This window comes from Peromyscus maniculatus, chromosome 22 (assembly GCF_049852395.1).
Source record: "Peromyscus maniculatus bairdii isolate BWxNUB_F1_BW_parent chromosome 22, HU_Pman_BW_mat_3.1, whole genome shotgun sequence".
Taxonomy (NCBI): Eukaryota; Metazoa; Chordata; class Mammalia; order Rodentia; family Cricetidae; genus Peromyscus; species Peromyscus maniculatus.
This window is the reverse complement of record NC_134873.1, coordinates 41,816,497-41,829,006: the sequence shown is the minus strand read 5'-3', so window position 1 is coordinate 41,829,006 and position 12,510 is coordinate 41,816,497. Positions and strand designations below refer to the sequence as shown.

Below are 12,510 nucleotides of genomic sequence, written 5' to 3'. Positions count from 1 at the left end.
ACTGTCTTCTAAGTACGATGTATCAAGGGCTTAGAGGTTATTATCCCTAGCAGTTGTGTACAGACTAGGCATGTCTTTGAGTGTGGACAAGGGTCACAGAAGGAGTCCGTGTCCCTGTAGAGGACCCTGAACACAGCAAGAGAAGATAGATTGGAGACTTTGTCAAACTTACAGAATACAATCCTGAACTTTTTATTTTAAAGTTAAAGTAATAGGAGCATCCTCGGGGGGGGGGGGGGGGGGGTAGGCTTACACACCCAGCATCAATCAATGGCTGGAGAGTAGCTCCAAAGAGACCTGAACTTGTCATTTTAAAATTAAAGTAATAGGAGCATCCTCCAGGGAATGTGTGTAGACACACACACACACACACACACACACACACACACACACACACACACAGCGTCAATGGCTGGAGAGTAGCTCCAAAGAGACGGTGGCACGTGGCACCCAGGCAGGTGCAGTGCTGACAGCTGAAACATCCGTAACATCCCTGCAGCGGAAGGGATGCCTTGGCAATAAAGCGTTCCTTTCCACCTGGCCGATTGGTTTTCAGAGGTACCTTGCTCCTGTCGGAGTGAATTGGATGTGGGAGGCTCGGGGCCAAATTAAGTCTGTGAACTTAGAATCAAGGACTCTGTGCTTCTGGAGCTTAAAAATAAGAAGACGACCTCATTTAGGGAAAAGATTGAACCTGGAAATTAAATGGCTTCAGAAAGCAGAAGTTGCTGCCTGAGCTGGCCCAAGGGTGGTGGGTGGAAGGGAGAGCCTGTTTATACCGTTGTTGGGGCTGATATCCCTGTGGTATACTCGCCTACAATGGACAAACTCGAAAGGTTTGGTAGTCCTCTCTACCAGGAACTGAGGACTTGGGCTTGGTCATTTTGAAAATATCCCTTAGATGATCCTTTAGGGATTATTTTCTTTGTAAGTATGTGTATGTGTGCATCTGTATGTGGGTATGTGCACATACACATGTGTTCAGGTGCCCACAGATGCCAAAGGCATCAGAACCTCTGGAGCTGGAGTTCTAGGTGGCTGTGAGCCTTCTGATGTGGGTACCGGGAACTGAACCCAAGTCCTCTTGGAAGAATAGGAAGCACTATTAACCACTGAACCATCTCTCTAGCCCAAATGACTTTGATGGCAATAGGCAGGGTATCCTGAGGAAGAAGTAAGTGATAAAATTGGAAAGCAAGATGCATGGCTTTTTTTTTAATTGACACAGTAATTCGGCATATTCATGGGGCACTGGACATTTCCATATAAGTATACAACAAGTAATGATCAAGTGAGGGTGATTCGCATTTCTGTCACCTCAAACATCGATCATTTCTTTGTGTTGAGAATATTCAAAATCTTCTCTCCTAACATTTTGAAATATATAATAAATTATTAAAAGCTGTATCTTTCTCTACTGCGCTGAAGAACTGAAGGACTTACACCTCCTTTAATTGATTTTTGGTGCCTGTTACCAATCTTTTCTATGTCTTCCCTCCCCTACTCCCCTAGCCTCTGGTGATGTCTGTTCTGCCCAAACCAACATCTCATGTTCTCACTCATATGTGGAAGCAGGTTTGAATGGCCTTAGATGCTGTATTAAGAAATGTACCTTATGTTAGAGGTGATTAAAGTATTGGACAATTGAGTAGCATGGCCAGATTCACACAGCAGAAAGAGCATGGGCAGCCATAAACAGAAAGAAAGGAAACTGTTGTTGGTTGTTTTTACTCTTTTGGGGGGCCCCTCGCTACCCAGCTCCCAAATAAATCACACACAGAGAACGTATTATTACTTATAAAATGCCTGGCCTTAGCTTGACTTGTTGCTAGCCAGCTTTTTTTTTTGGTTTTGGTTTTGGTTTTGGTTTTTTTGAGATAGGGCTTCTCTATCGCTTTGGAGCCTGTCCTGGACTAGCTCTGTAGACCAGGCTTAGCCAGATTTTCTTAACTTAGATTAGCCTATATACCTTTTGCCTCTGGGCTTTTCTTTTTCTATTCCTGTATACCTTTCTTTGTTTCTTATTCTGTGGCTTGCTATGCAGCTGGGTAGCTGGTCCCAGGGTCCTCCTCCTTCTCTTTCTCCTCCCAGATTTCTCCTATCTATTCTCTCTGCCTGCCAGCCCTGCCTATCCTTTCTCCTGCCTTGCTATTGGCTGTTCAGTTCTTTATTAGACCATCAGGTGTTTTAGACAAAATATCACAGCTTCACAGAGTTAAACAAATGCAACATAAATAAAAGTAACACACCTTAAAGTACTATTTCCCAACAAGAAACAGTATGAATGAGATGGGGAAGGGCTTAGAAGTCCATTATGGTTCTCTCAGCAAGAGTCAGTGTAGAATCGAAACAATCCTTTCAAGAATCAGAACCAGAACCTGATTGATGGACAGGGTAAACCATAACTTAGTGCTAGGGGGAAAGGATATGAGATGATCTGTTAATAGAAATCAGAATTTGAAGGAAGGGGTATGTTGGTAGAAGATGGTGAAACCACTGTTGAAGAACTGAGTGAGTATGTGTATGGAAGTAGCCAGCGGCGTTTTGGGCTGATAAGTAGATGGGAATTCAGAACTAGATATATAGGTATGTGTCTGCTTGCAAGGAACTGCTATTCATCAACTTGTCTAAGAGCCTCAGGCCTCAGATGAAGGAATTTGGTGTCCAGGTTCCCTTTGGGCATGCATGGCTTTGCTTGTGACTATAAACCAGACTCACTAGTTGATGAGTGTCTCTAATTTCGCTGACTTCCAGACAGCAGGTGTTCCCTGTAAACTGATCGTGGGTCTTTATTTTGCAGGATTACACAAGGGTAGTATGCCCTGTGATTGACATCATTAACCTGGACACCTTCAATTACATTGAGTCTGCCTCAGAGCTCAGAGGGGGTGAGCGAGCTAACACTTCTCCCCTCTTCCTCCTCCTGCTTCTCCTCTTTTTCTTTCTCTTTCTCCTCATGTTCTTCCCCTTCCTCCTCCTCTTTCTCCTCTTCCTTCTTCACCCCGTCTCAAAGTAGGGAAAACGAAGACCTCCTGGCGAGCTGTCTGACATGTCCGAGTCTAGACCTTGCAACAAAATCCACTTCAGCTTGGCCCGTTCTCCCAGGACAGTGAAGGGAAATGCTGGGGAAAGGAGCCAGACACCCCAGCCCCAGAGCTCTAGTTTCCATCTGGGACTCACCCCTAGACGTGAGGGTGTAGGGAAGCTAGGAGTCCCAGGTTATGTGGGGCCTGACTTGGTCTGCCATCTTGATATTGGCATCACCCTCTCCCAGAGACAGACACACACACACACACACACACACACACTCCCCTGCTCTCAGCCTAGGGCCTAGTTCACTTCCATCCAATACTGACGTCCAGATGATTCTGACCATTTGCACCAAAACCACTTGCTTACTTCTTCCTAAGACTCAGACCTATGACTTTCGTCCCGGTAATGCCCGTTCTGTCACCTTTGTGCCATGTGCCTTGGCTCTTACCCTTTGGCCTTCGTTTATTTACCTAGCAGGGAGCTTCAGGCAGGCCCCATGGGTTAGAGTGGGAGAAGGGAATTTAGAGGGAGCTTTGATAGCCCTGCTGTTGGGCAGACCAAGGGAGACTTGTCTTCCCAGGGGCCGGTTTCCCCAGGAACTGGGAAAGGAGTAGCAGGATAGGAGAGCTCCGAGTATTCTCTGAGGAACCAAGTCAACTGGGCCAATGCTGTCTTTCAGGGTTTGACTGGAGCCTGCACTTCCAGTGGGAGCAGCTCTCCCCAGAGCAGAAGGCTCTGCGCCTGGACCCCACTGAGCCCATCCGGTGAGTGTAAAGGGTCGCTGCAGTAAAGGGTGGGCAGGTTCAGTTCTGCTTGACCCTTCCTGCTGTCCTGTGGTTCAGAAAGGTCAGTACTCAGTGTTTAAAAGGAGTGGAAACGTGGGAACCAAAACCTTGGGGCAGGGAATCTCTACTTTTCCCCTTGTTCTAGAAGGCTTCTGTCTTATGGGAGATTTCTGGGTAAGGCAATGGGACCTTTGAGAGACCTGTGCTGAGGAATGGTAACCAATACTCTTCACCTTCACATGGGCCATGATGGCTTTTACACCTCTGTGGGAGCCCGTTTTCAGGTTCCTCATGGCTTTATCCAGCAGGTCCACACAGAGAGGATGATTAGGACCACGGGCATGAGTGCAGATGTCTGAGATGGTCTGCACTTGGCTGTGCTTGGGGGAGGTCTTTTGCTTCACACCTTGGCATTTCTATAAATACCCTGGGGCAGAGACAGTCAGGCCTCCTTGGAATAGGTTCCAGGCCCTCTCGAGACTATCCTGTATTTTTTATCTGTTTATCTCCATATTCTAAAGCCTTCTATCTAATATTTCCTGCTGCTCACACTCAAGAAAACTCTGGGGGAACTGTGGGGTTGGTGGGCAAACGCCCTGCACACCTCATGACAGCTAACATGTAAGGGTCCAAGAACATCACATTTGGGCCTCTGGTAAAGGAAGCAATGCTTCCTAGGGCCCATGGGTCCAAGGTTTTGGTTGTCAGGATTCAGCTCAGAAAGGGTATGTGGAGGCTGTGAGCCCTGTAACTATGAGGTGGTGTGAAGGTGTGACCCCTGCTGTGTGGTGACATACCTGTGGTTTTGTTCTGTGTGAACTTGGTGGCTTGAACAGAGCTAAGCGGCCGTTCTGTAGGTGGCTCTGGCATGCCACACATTCTCTTTTTCGGTTCCCATTGTCACCTGTGCTAGCAAGCTGTCTTCCTGGAGTTCACAGCCATTGGAGAGGCTCTGGCATAGAATAGAGCCTAGTCTCTATCCTGCAGAGGAGCCTGTGGTCTCAGCATCGAGATATGGCCTTGACGTTTATACTTGAGACTGGTTAGCAAGCTCATCCACGGCCTCTTGGGAACCTCCAAACTCAAACAGTTCTGCAGGGGGGCAGCTGAGGTATCTGAAGTGCTTAAAGGACTACAGACAAGGCCAGTAGACTGGAATTGCTCCACTCAGTCACTTACAAATGCCCAAGGTTATTCAAGAGTGCCCGTGCCTCTGGTACCTCCATTGTTATAGATGTTTGATCACTTCATTGAATTGACCGGAGGGGTACCAAAGAGCAGAATGGTTGTGGTCGAGATCGGTGGGTGGAGACTCGGAGATCACTGTGTCTCATGCATCTCCTAGCTCATCTTCCCTTCTTCAGCCTTCATAATCTGGACTGAATCTAAGAGAGACAGTAGAACCAGATGATGCCGGAAGGGAAAGGAGCTGCCTCCCACCAGGCTGAGCCCTGTGCTCCCCTACGTTGGTGCACGGAGCAGGTTTGGGGTATGGAGAGAGTGTAGCCTGTGCAAGTCTTCAGAGGAATGGAGCAAAAAGCGTGGGCAAAGATGGTACTGAAGCTACCTGGGTTCTCCAGTCCATCCCAGGAAAAAAGTCGTCTTCTTCTGTACATACTTCTTAAGTTTCCTTCTTATGGACACTGCTTATCAGGGAGGAAGTGTTTCCAGAATTAGACAAACATTCCAGGAGCAGCAAATTGCCAAAGCAAGGGCAAACTTGGGGCTCCTGACCTGCTCTCTAGGTTTGCTGTGGAGACAAAACTCCCTTTGCTCTCTGGGCACGCTAAAGTGAGGGCCAAGACCCTGAGTGTTCACAGCCCTAGCCATTGCTTTCACTGATGTGTGTCCTAATCCTTACGGAATTGCCTGTGTGGCTCCTGCTGCTCTTGCCTGCCTCTTGAACACTTGCTGTTTCTGAACAGCGTCCCTAGCATCTCTCTGAGCAATCAAGAGCCATACTAGGTTAAAGGAGATGCGCCCCCGCCCCAAACAAAGGAGAAGGTGTATTAGTTTGCTATGGCTGCAGCAACAAGTACCCAAATTGTTTAAATGGTAGAAGCATGCACCATGGTTTAGAGACAGGCAAGGTATTGGCAGAGTTGCTTTCTCCTGATGGCTGGCCAGGTCTCTGGGCTCCACGTGCAGATTGCCAACTTCTCTCTAGTCTCCACATCTTCTTCTTCTTCTTGGGATATTCACATTTGCATGCCAATTTCCCTTTGTATAAGAACCTCAGTCATACTAGATCCAGGCCCACCCTCATTACCTTGTTTTAGCTTGATTACCTCGATATAGACTCTGTCTCTAGATAAGGTCACATTCTGAGATACTGGGAATAGGATTTCAGCAGCACTTTTATTTTTGCAGGTGGGGTGGGTGGGCAGGAATTCAAAATACAACATAAAGGTGAAGACTGAAATCAAGGAAGTAGACAGAGGTCAGGACATGGCCACGATGCTCACAGCCTTTCTCTGTCTGCTCCGCAGCGGCCAGCTTTGCCCCGAGAGCCTCGCTGTGCAGAACTGGGGGAGGAGGAGCACATGGCAGCTCATTGGAAGGGTGATGATAAGTGAAGTTTCTTGCCTGCAAGGTCAGAGAATTTACAGGCAGAGGCAGATCCTTGTTTTAGATAGCCTAAAAATATATTGGCCCTTCTGAAGCGGGGAAGAAATTTGCCTTGAGTTCTGGACTCCCCGACGCAAGGAGTTGGAGGGTACCTTCTCATTAAATGATTTCCTACCTTACCTTCTTTCCAAACACACAGGACTCCCATCATAGCTGGAGGGCTCTTCGTGATTGACAAAGCCTGGTTTGATTACCTGGGTAAATATGACGTCGACATGGACATCTGGGGTGGAGAGAACTTTGGTAAGTCTCTGTCCTGTGTGTCACGATGTCTATTGTTCAGTGCGGCCTGAGAACTCTGTGTCCTTAGCTGCCACATCAATTGAACAGTTACCAGGATCTGTTGGCGCGGGGAATGGGGAGCAGTATCTGGAAATGGGAGTCTGCGTTTGGAAAAACTCTGGTCAGGGTTCCAGACAGTGATTGTAGGAAGGTGGCCATAGCAAGAGAATTTCACCGTGGCAAGTGTAGATACCAAGGACCAGGGATGCATGCCCAAGCAGGTTCCGGAGGGGGAAAGAGAGATGTGAAATCCAAGAGAACTAAGAATGAATACCAAGTCCATGGGGCCAGATACCGGCTGGAATTAGAAGCACTGAACTTGGGAATCTGGAGTTGAAGAAGACTGAGGAGGAAAAGAACGTGGCACAGGATTGAGAGAGCAATCCCTTCTTATCATAGTTCTGGGTTAATCACCACAAAAAAAAAAAAAAAAAAAAAAAAAAAAACATGAGGTAATTTACCCTTACCTTTTAGTAGGATAAGAAGGTGCAGAGTGGCTGGCTACTAGACCCAGCTGCCCTGACCTGGCTTTAGTAGTGACTGATATTTGCAGCTACAGGAAAAACATCTCAGATAAGGAGTCCCATCTCGCCCAGCTAGTAACACTAAGTTATCCTCTTTCCCTCCGTGGGACAGTGTAGCTTTGATGGAACAGCTCTCCTTCTCGGAGGTGTTACGCATATCTGGAGTTGAGTAAGAGTGGTAGTGTCCACGGGCATGTGAGTTTCTACCCAGGAAGTGAGACCTAATGGGTCTGGTATATATAGTCTGCTTTGCCCTTGGATATCTCCATCCCTCGGGGTGCCTAGGGCCTGTTATTGTGCAGGAAGCCCGCAATGACTGTTGGCTGAGCAAGCCAATCACAAAGTGTGAGAGGGAGAGTCTTCATGTGAGGGGTGCTTCCCCTCTGTGGGCATTGGGGGGTCAGGGGAGCGGGGTGTGCTGGCGCGGGCTTGGGGAGCAGTACACAGGCCAGAAAAGTGATCCATGGGCTCATCCTGGCGTTACCCACTGCCATGGCTGTCTCCTGTCCCTGCCCTCAGGGTGTTTTACGGCTTTCTTCCTCAGTCACTGAGAATTATTTCTCAGAAATTTATGGCTGTGGCCTCACCCGCAGCATCTGCTCTCCCAGCCTGGACAGGATAGAGGAGAAATCTATCAGGAAACTGGTCTCTTGCCAAGGTAGGGGTCAGACTGGAAGCACAGTTGAACAAAACTGGCATCTCCAGTCCCCAGCACACAAGTCAAGGGCGACTCTTCTCCTGGGGGAGTCAGTCCTCAATGGTTACACCCGTGGGATGTAACAGAGATTGTGAATGTGCTGGTGTGGGCGTTCAAGGCTAGCAGCCTCGATGAAGCTGGGTATCTTACTACACAGAACCATTTATTTGCAAGTTCCCCAGGCACACAGCACTCCCCTCACATCGTCACACTTAGTGAGAAGTTCCAGGCCTCCTTCCCATCTGCAGCTAAGTGCTCCCTGCAGCCCATCCAATAGATGACTGGGCTCCGGTCTCTGCCCCAATGCCGCTCGTAAGGATTCAGAAACTGTTTCTCTGGTCAGCGTATTCTGGGTCGAAAATTTGTGTGTGTGTGTGTGTGTGTGTGTGTGTGTGTGTGTGTGTGTGTGTGTAATTGTTAGAAAACCCTTCAAGTTCCAGCTCGCCTCCATCCGGTTTGTCTGCTGGGGTTCTTCCTGTCCTCTTGAAATGCACAAGGTGAGGATGATCGCTCTGGGATGTAGCAGTCTCATTTGGATGCGGGCAGCATTGTCACTGGCAGGATGGCACCTTCTGGTCCCACTTACCCAGCACCCTTCCTTTAGAGTGATGTTAACGCACGTAACACACAGCTGCTCAAATCAAGATGCAATCTCGTCGAGCCGGCTTCTGAGTTGGTGTTTGGCATCACCAAGGGCTGATTTGAATAGAGAAGTTGGGAAACGGTCCCTGGGAGGTGTGGGAGAGATGTTTTATAATCTATCACAAGATTTTTGAGACCACAGAGAAGCACTGTAGACAGCCACCTCGGACGGCAGCTACTTTGTTTCCCTGCACCCAACATCCTAGTATGTTGTAGCTGGCTCACAGCACTTTGAAAGCCTTTGGGGAAATTTTTTCCACTTTATTTTATTATTTTCTTCTTCTTCTTCTTCTTCTTCTTCTTCTTCTTCTTCTTCTTCTTCTTCTTCTTCTTCTTCTTCTTCTTCTTCTTCTTCTTCTTCTCCTTCTCCTTCTCCTTCTCCTTCTCCTTCTCCTTCTCCTTCTCCTTCCCCTTCCCCTTCCCCTTCCCCTTCCCCTTCCCCTTCCCCTCCCCCTCCCCCTCCCCCTCCCCCTCCCCCTCCCCCTCCCCCTCCCCCTCCCCCTTCCCCTCCCCCTCCCCCTCCCCCTCCCCCTTCTTCTTCTTCTTCTTCTTCTTCTTCTTCTTCTTCTCCTTTCTTCCTCTCTCTCTCTCTTTTAAATTTTTATATACCAGAAAACAAAGAACCATTTTCCAAGAATGGCTACATCACATGATTGTGTACACAAAGTAGGGCCAGGGGTAACATTTGCAAGGGGCAGATAACCAGGCCTAAAAGTATGAGAAGGTGAGAATTCTAAGGCGGGGTCACGTGATTGATGACCGGCTGTCTGGATGGAGGGTGTGAGCAGTGCTTTGGCTACAAAAGAAGGTGAAAGATGCTGCCTGTGAGAGTAAAGGAATCCTGTCTATAGGCTCTGTCAGGGGAATCCCACCTCCCCACACACATACCACCAAGTTACCAAGTCCTGAAGATCCGCTTCAATATCCCTCACGCCTGCCTTTTCTCTCCATCCCCACCAGCCCTTTGACAAATGGTTCTCCATCGATGTTTATTGCCGTCAAATCTGTTGCTCTTCGGCTCCCGGCAAAGTGCCCTCGCTGAGAGGCAAGCCTCCCAGGTCTTCATCCACAGCTCTGCCTCTCTCCCATGGCTTTGTCTATCTTTCCAGGCTCACCAGACTTCTCCTCCCACTTCCAACCTCTGTACACTCTCCTGATCTTTCAGACTCTTCAGGTCCTCTATGAGGATGGAGCCTCCTTATCCACCCACGGTGAACCCCCGCAGATGGCAAGGGCAAGGAGACCTCTTCTACTACGGGGACACTCTCTCTGCCTCCTCCTTTACGACCCACCCTTCCGCCACCCACCCACTCTGCCAACCCGTGTCCTCCGCACAGAGTTTCTTTATACCACCATTGAGCTGACCATCTAAGTATGTTGTATCTGTCCCGTTGTCTGTTCCTGTCCTGGTGCTGGCTCCCTTAAGGCAAGCGCAGAAAGTTCATCTCATTTCTGGTTCTCGAAGCCCAGAAGAGTTGAAACTGCTCACAAAATGCATGTGTGAAAAGCGAGAGACTGAATGGGAAGGGATTTCTGGGTGGGAAGGCAATCCAGACACAGATGTCTCCCCCCACGCTCGAACCTACGGGTGCTCAAGTCCCTTATATAAAACGGTGTAAAACTTGCACAGAACCTATATGCAAGCACTTGTATTTCTTAAATCACGTCTCCATGACCCATAATACATAATACTGTGTAAAATACTATGTAAACAGTCGTAAACTAACGTGATTTAGGGGAAGATAGTGAGGAAAACGGCTATACATGTATGCTCAAAACAGACACAATTGTTTTCTATTTTCAATAAAATACGAATCCACGGTTGGCTGAACGTGGGATGAGGATGTAGGACAGGCGATACCATACACGAGGAACTGCTTGGAGTAGTTTACATTGAACACAGTGGGGCCATGTTTGAGGGGTCTCTTTGATTGCGTTAGCAATAGCAGCAGGCTGATGTGTCCATCCTTTCCAGAAAAATAGACTCTCTGTGTGCTCTAGGTATGTTTGCCTACGTTAATGTGGACTTGGGTTCACAGCTCCAAACTTCCGTGCGCTCTTTGGCCAGGGTGACTGTGACTGAACCCGATCCTACCCACACCCAGCCCCTTCTCCACTTTAGAAGTGGCTGCAGACGGATGGGCTGCAGGGCCTTGCAAAAGCCACGCTGTGTCTTGGTTAACCTCCCCACCTGCTGACCCTGGCACTTCATTTCCACCAAGTGTTTCTAAAATGAGCTGAGCACTTTTGATAATTATATCCACAGTTTAGGATATGAGCAGGCTTTAGGGAAATGTAGCTTTTAGATTTTTTTTTCCCCTCAGAGGTTGATTTGCATTAAAATTGGATACTTAAACTCCAATTTACATAACACAGGATACATGTAATATATCTACTTACTCTGAGCTGAGCGACATCTCACTTTTAGCTTTTGGTCTCTAGAGGGAAAAAGGAATCTGTTGCTAGTCACAAAGTGTCTGTGCAGCGGGTTGGGGGCTGGGGGTTCGTATCTCCAAAAACAGGAAGCTCTGGCACATATGCGGGGAGAATATAGGATCCCTGAATTTAGCATGGGGGGTTTCCAAAGCACAGCAGGCACCAAGGGCAGTGCTGAAAAGAGAGATGAGGTAGAGCCCGAAAGAGACGTGCCACCACCCACCATCCTCAGAATGGAGACCAGGATGCCAGGCTATTCCAAGCTCAGGGGATGTGTGTGTGGTACAGGAAGCACCCAGACCATGAGATCAGCCAGGAGTAAGTTTGAAGCCCATAGTTATCAGTAAGTACCCTTGAGACAGTTACTTCAGCTCACTGAGCCTGTGTCTAGGGCTTGAAGGTAGAAACAGTGATCTCTTAGGTAGGGTGAGCAGCACCCCCCCCCAAAGATATCTACCCCAGCCCCCCCCAAATACCTGAACCCTGTTAGGATGTGACACAAGATGTTTAGGTAATGCGATGAGGTCACTAATCAATGACCTGAAGTTAGGGGATTTTACTAATGTGTTCAATCTAATATCACAGAATCTCTGAAATCAGAGAGCTTTCTTAGGCAGCAGAGAGATAGCATAAGCCAGATGCCATGCTCCAAAGGGACATCAGCAGCTGTTAGTTTGAAGATGGAAGAGACAACTGGAAATAACTGAAAGGAATTCTGGGCCATTGGCCAGCAAGGAGGAGGGCACACCTACGTCCTGTAGCCCTAAGGAACTCCAGAAAACAGCTGGATGAGCGTCATAGCAAATTCTCCTTCAGAGCCCCCATGAAGGGACACTATCCTGCTGACACCTTCAGCCCCCTAAGATACTGAGTAGAGGCCCCTCCCAAGCCCTCTAAGTCTGGAGTGAATTGTTAAAAGTGGCACAAGAAACTCATCACATCTGCCTCTCCTGGGGCTTCCTGAAGACAGCCCAGTCTCTGCTCCACAGGGTTGGCTGCCTGGCCTTCAGGATGCATGTGACCAACGTCCAATAAAGGAGGGCTGTCTGACCCTACTGAGATATGTCAGTGCCCACGCTGTTGCTTTGTTAGGGAAATGGCCTCAATGAGGAGGAACCCCCACATTTGAGGAGACACCACCTTTCTCCAGTTAGGAAGGCGGCATCTTCATTTGTGACACCCACTGTAATTCTCCACAGGCCACCTTTTGTTGCTGCTCCTAAATGTCCCACATTCTGTGAAGTCGGGACACTGGTTGCTTATTTGCCACCAGAGTCTAGAAAGTTAAAGGGGGTTTGTAGTCACATGGCCATGGGTGACTACCATGGACATGTATGTAGTTAATACTTGACCAGCAGCAGAGGCCTGGGTACAGTCTCAGTGTCCCAGATGTGAGACAGAATGCAGTTTGGCTCACAGATCCAAAGCTATCTATAAGATGGCCTCTAGTCAAATCAGAGCATTCATTGAAAGACAATGGCAA

The 12,510-nt window shown here is 48.3% G+C and overlaps 1 protein-coding gene across 3 annotated transcripts in view; it reads left to right on the top strand.

Moving 5' to 3' along the window:
* Nucleotides 1-12,510, top strand: part of Galnt14 (polypeptide N-acetylgalactosaminyltransferase 14) — a 224,422-nt gene that overhangs the window by 188,165 nt on the left and 23,747 nt on the right. For all 3 annotated transcript variants that reach the window (XM_006990687.4, XM_042266768.2, XM_076559607.1), the window contains exons 7-9: nt 2,801-2,888; nt 3,713-3,797; nt 6,586-6,689. In XM_006990687.4, coding sequence (XP_006990749.1) covers nt 2,801-2,888; nt 3,713-3,797; nt 6,586-6,689 — 277 coding nt within the window. The remainder of the gene's footprint in view (nt 1-2,800; nt 2,889-3,712; nt 3,798-6,585; nt 6,690-12,510) is intronic.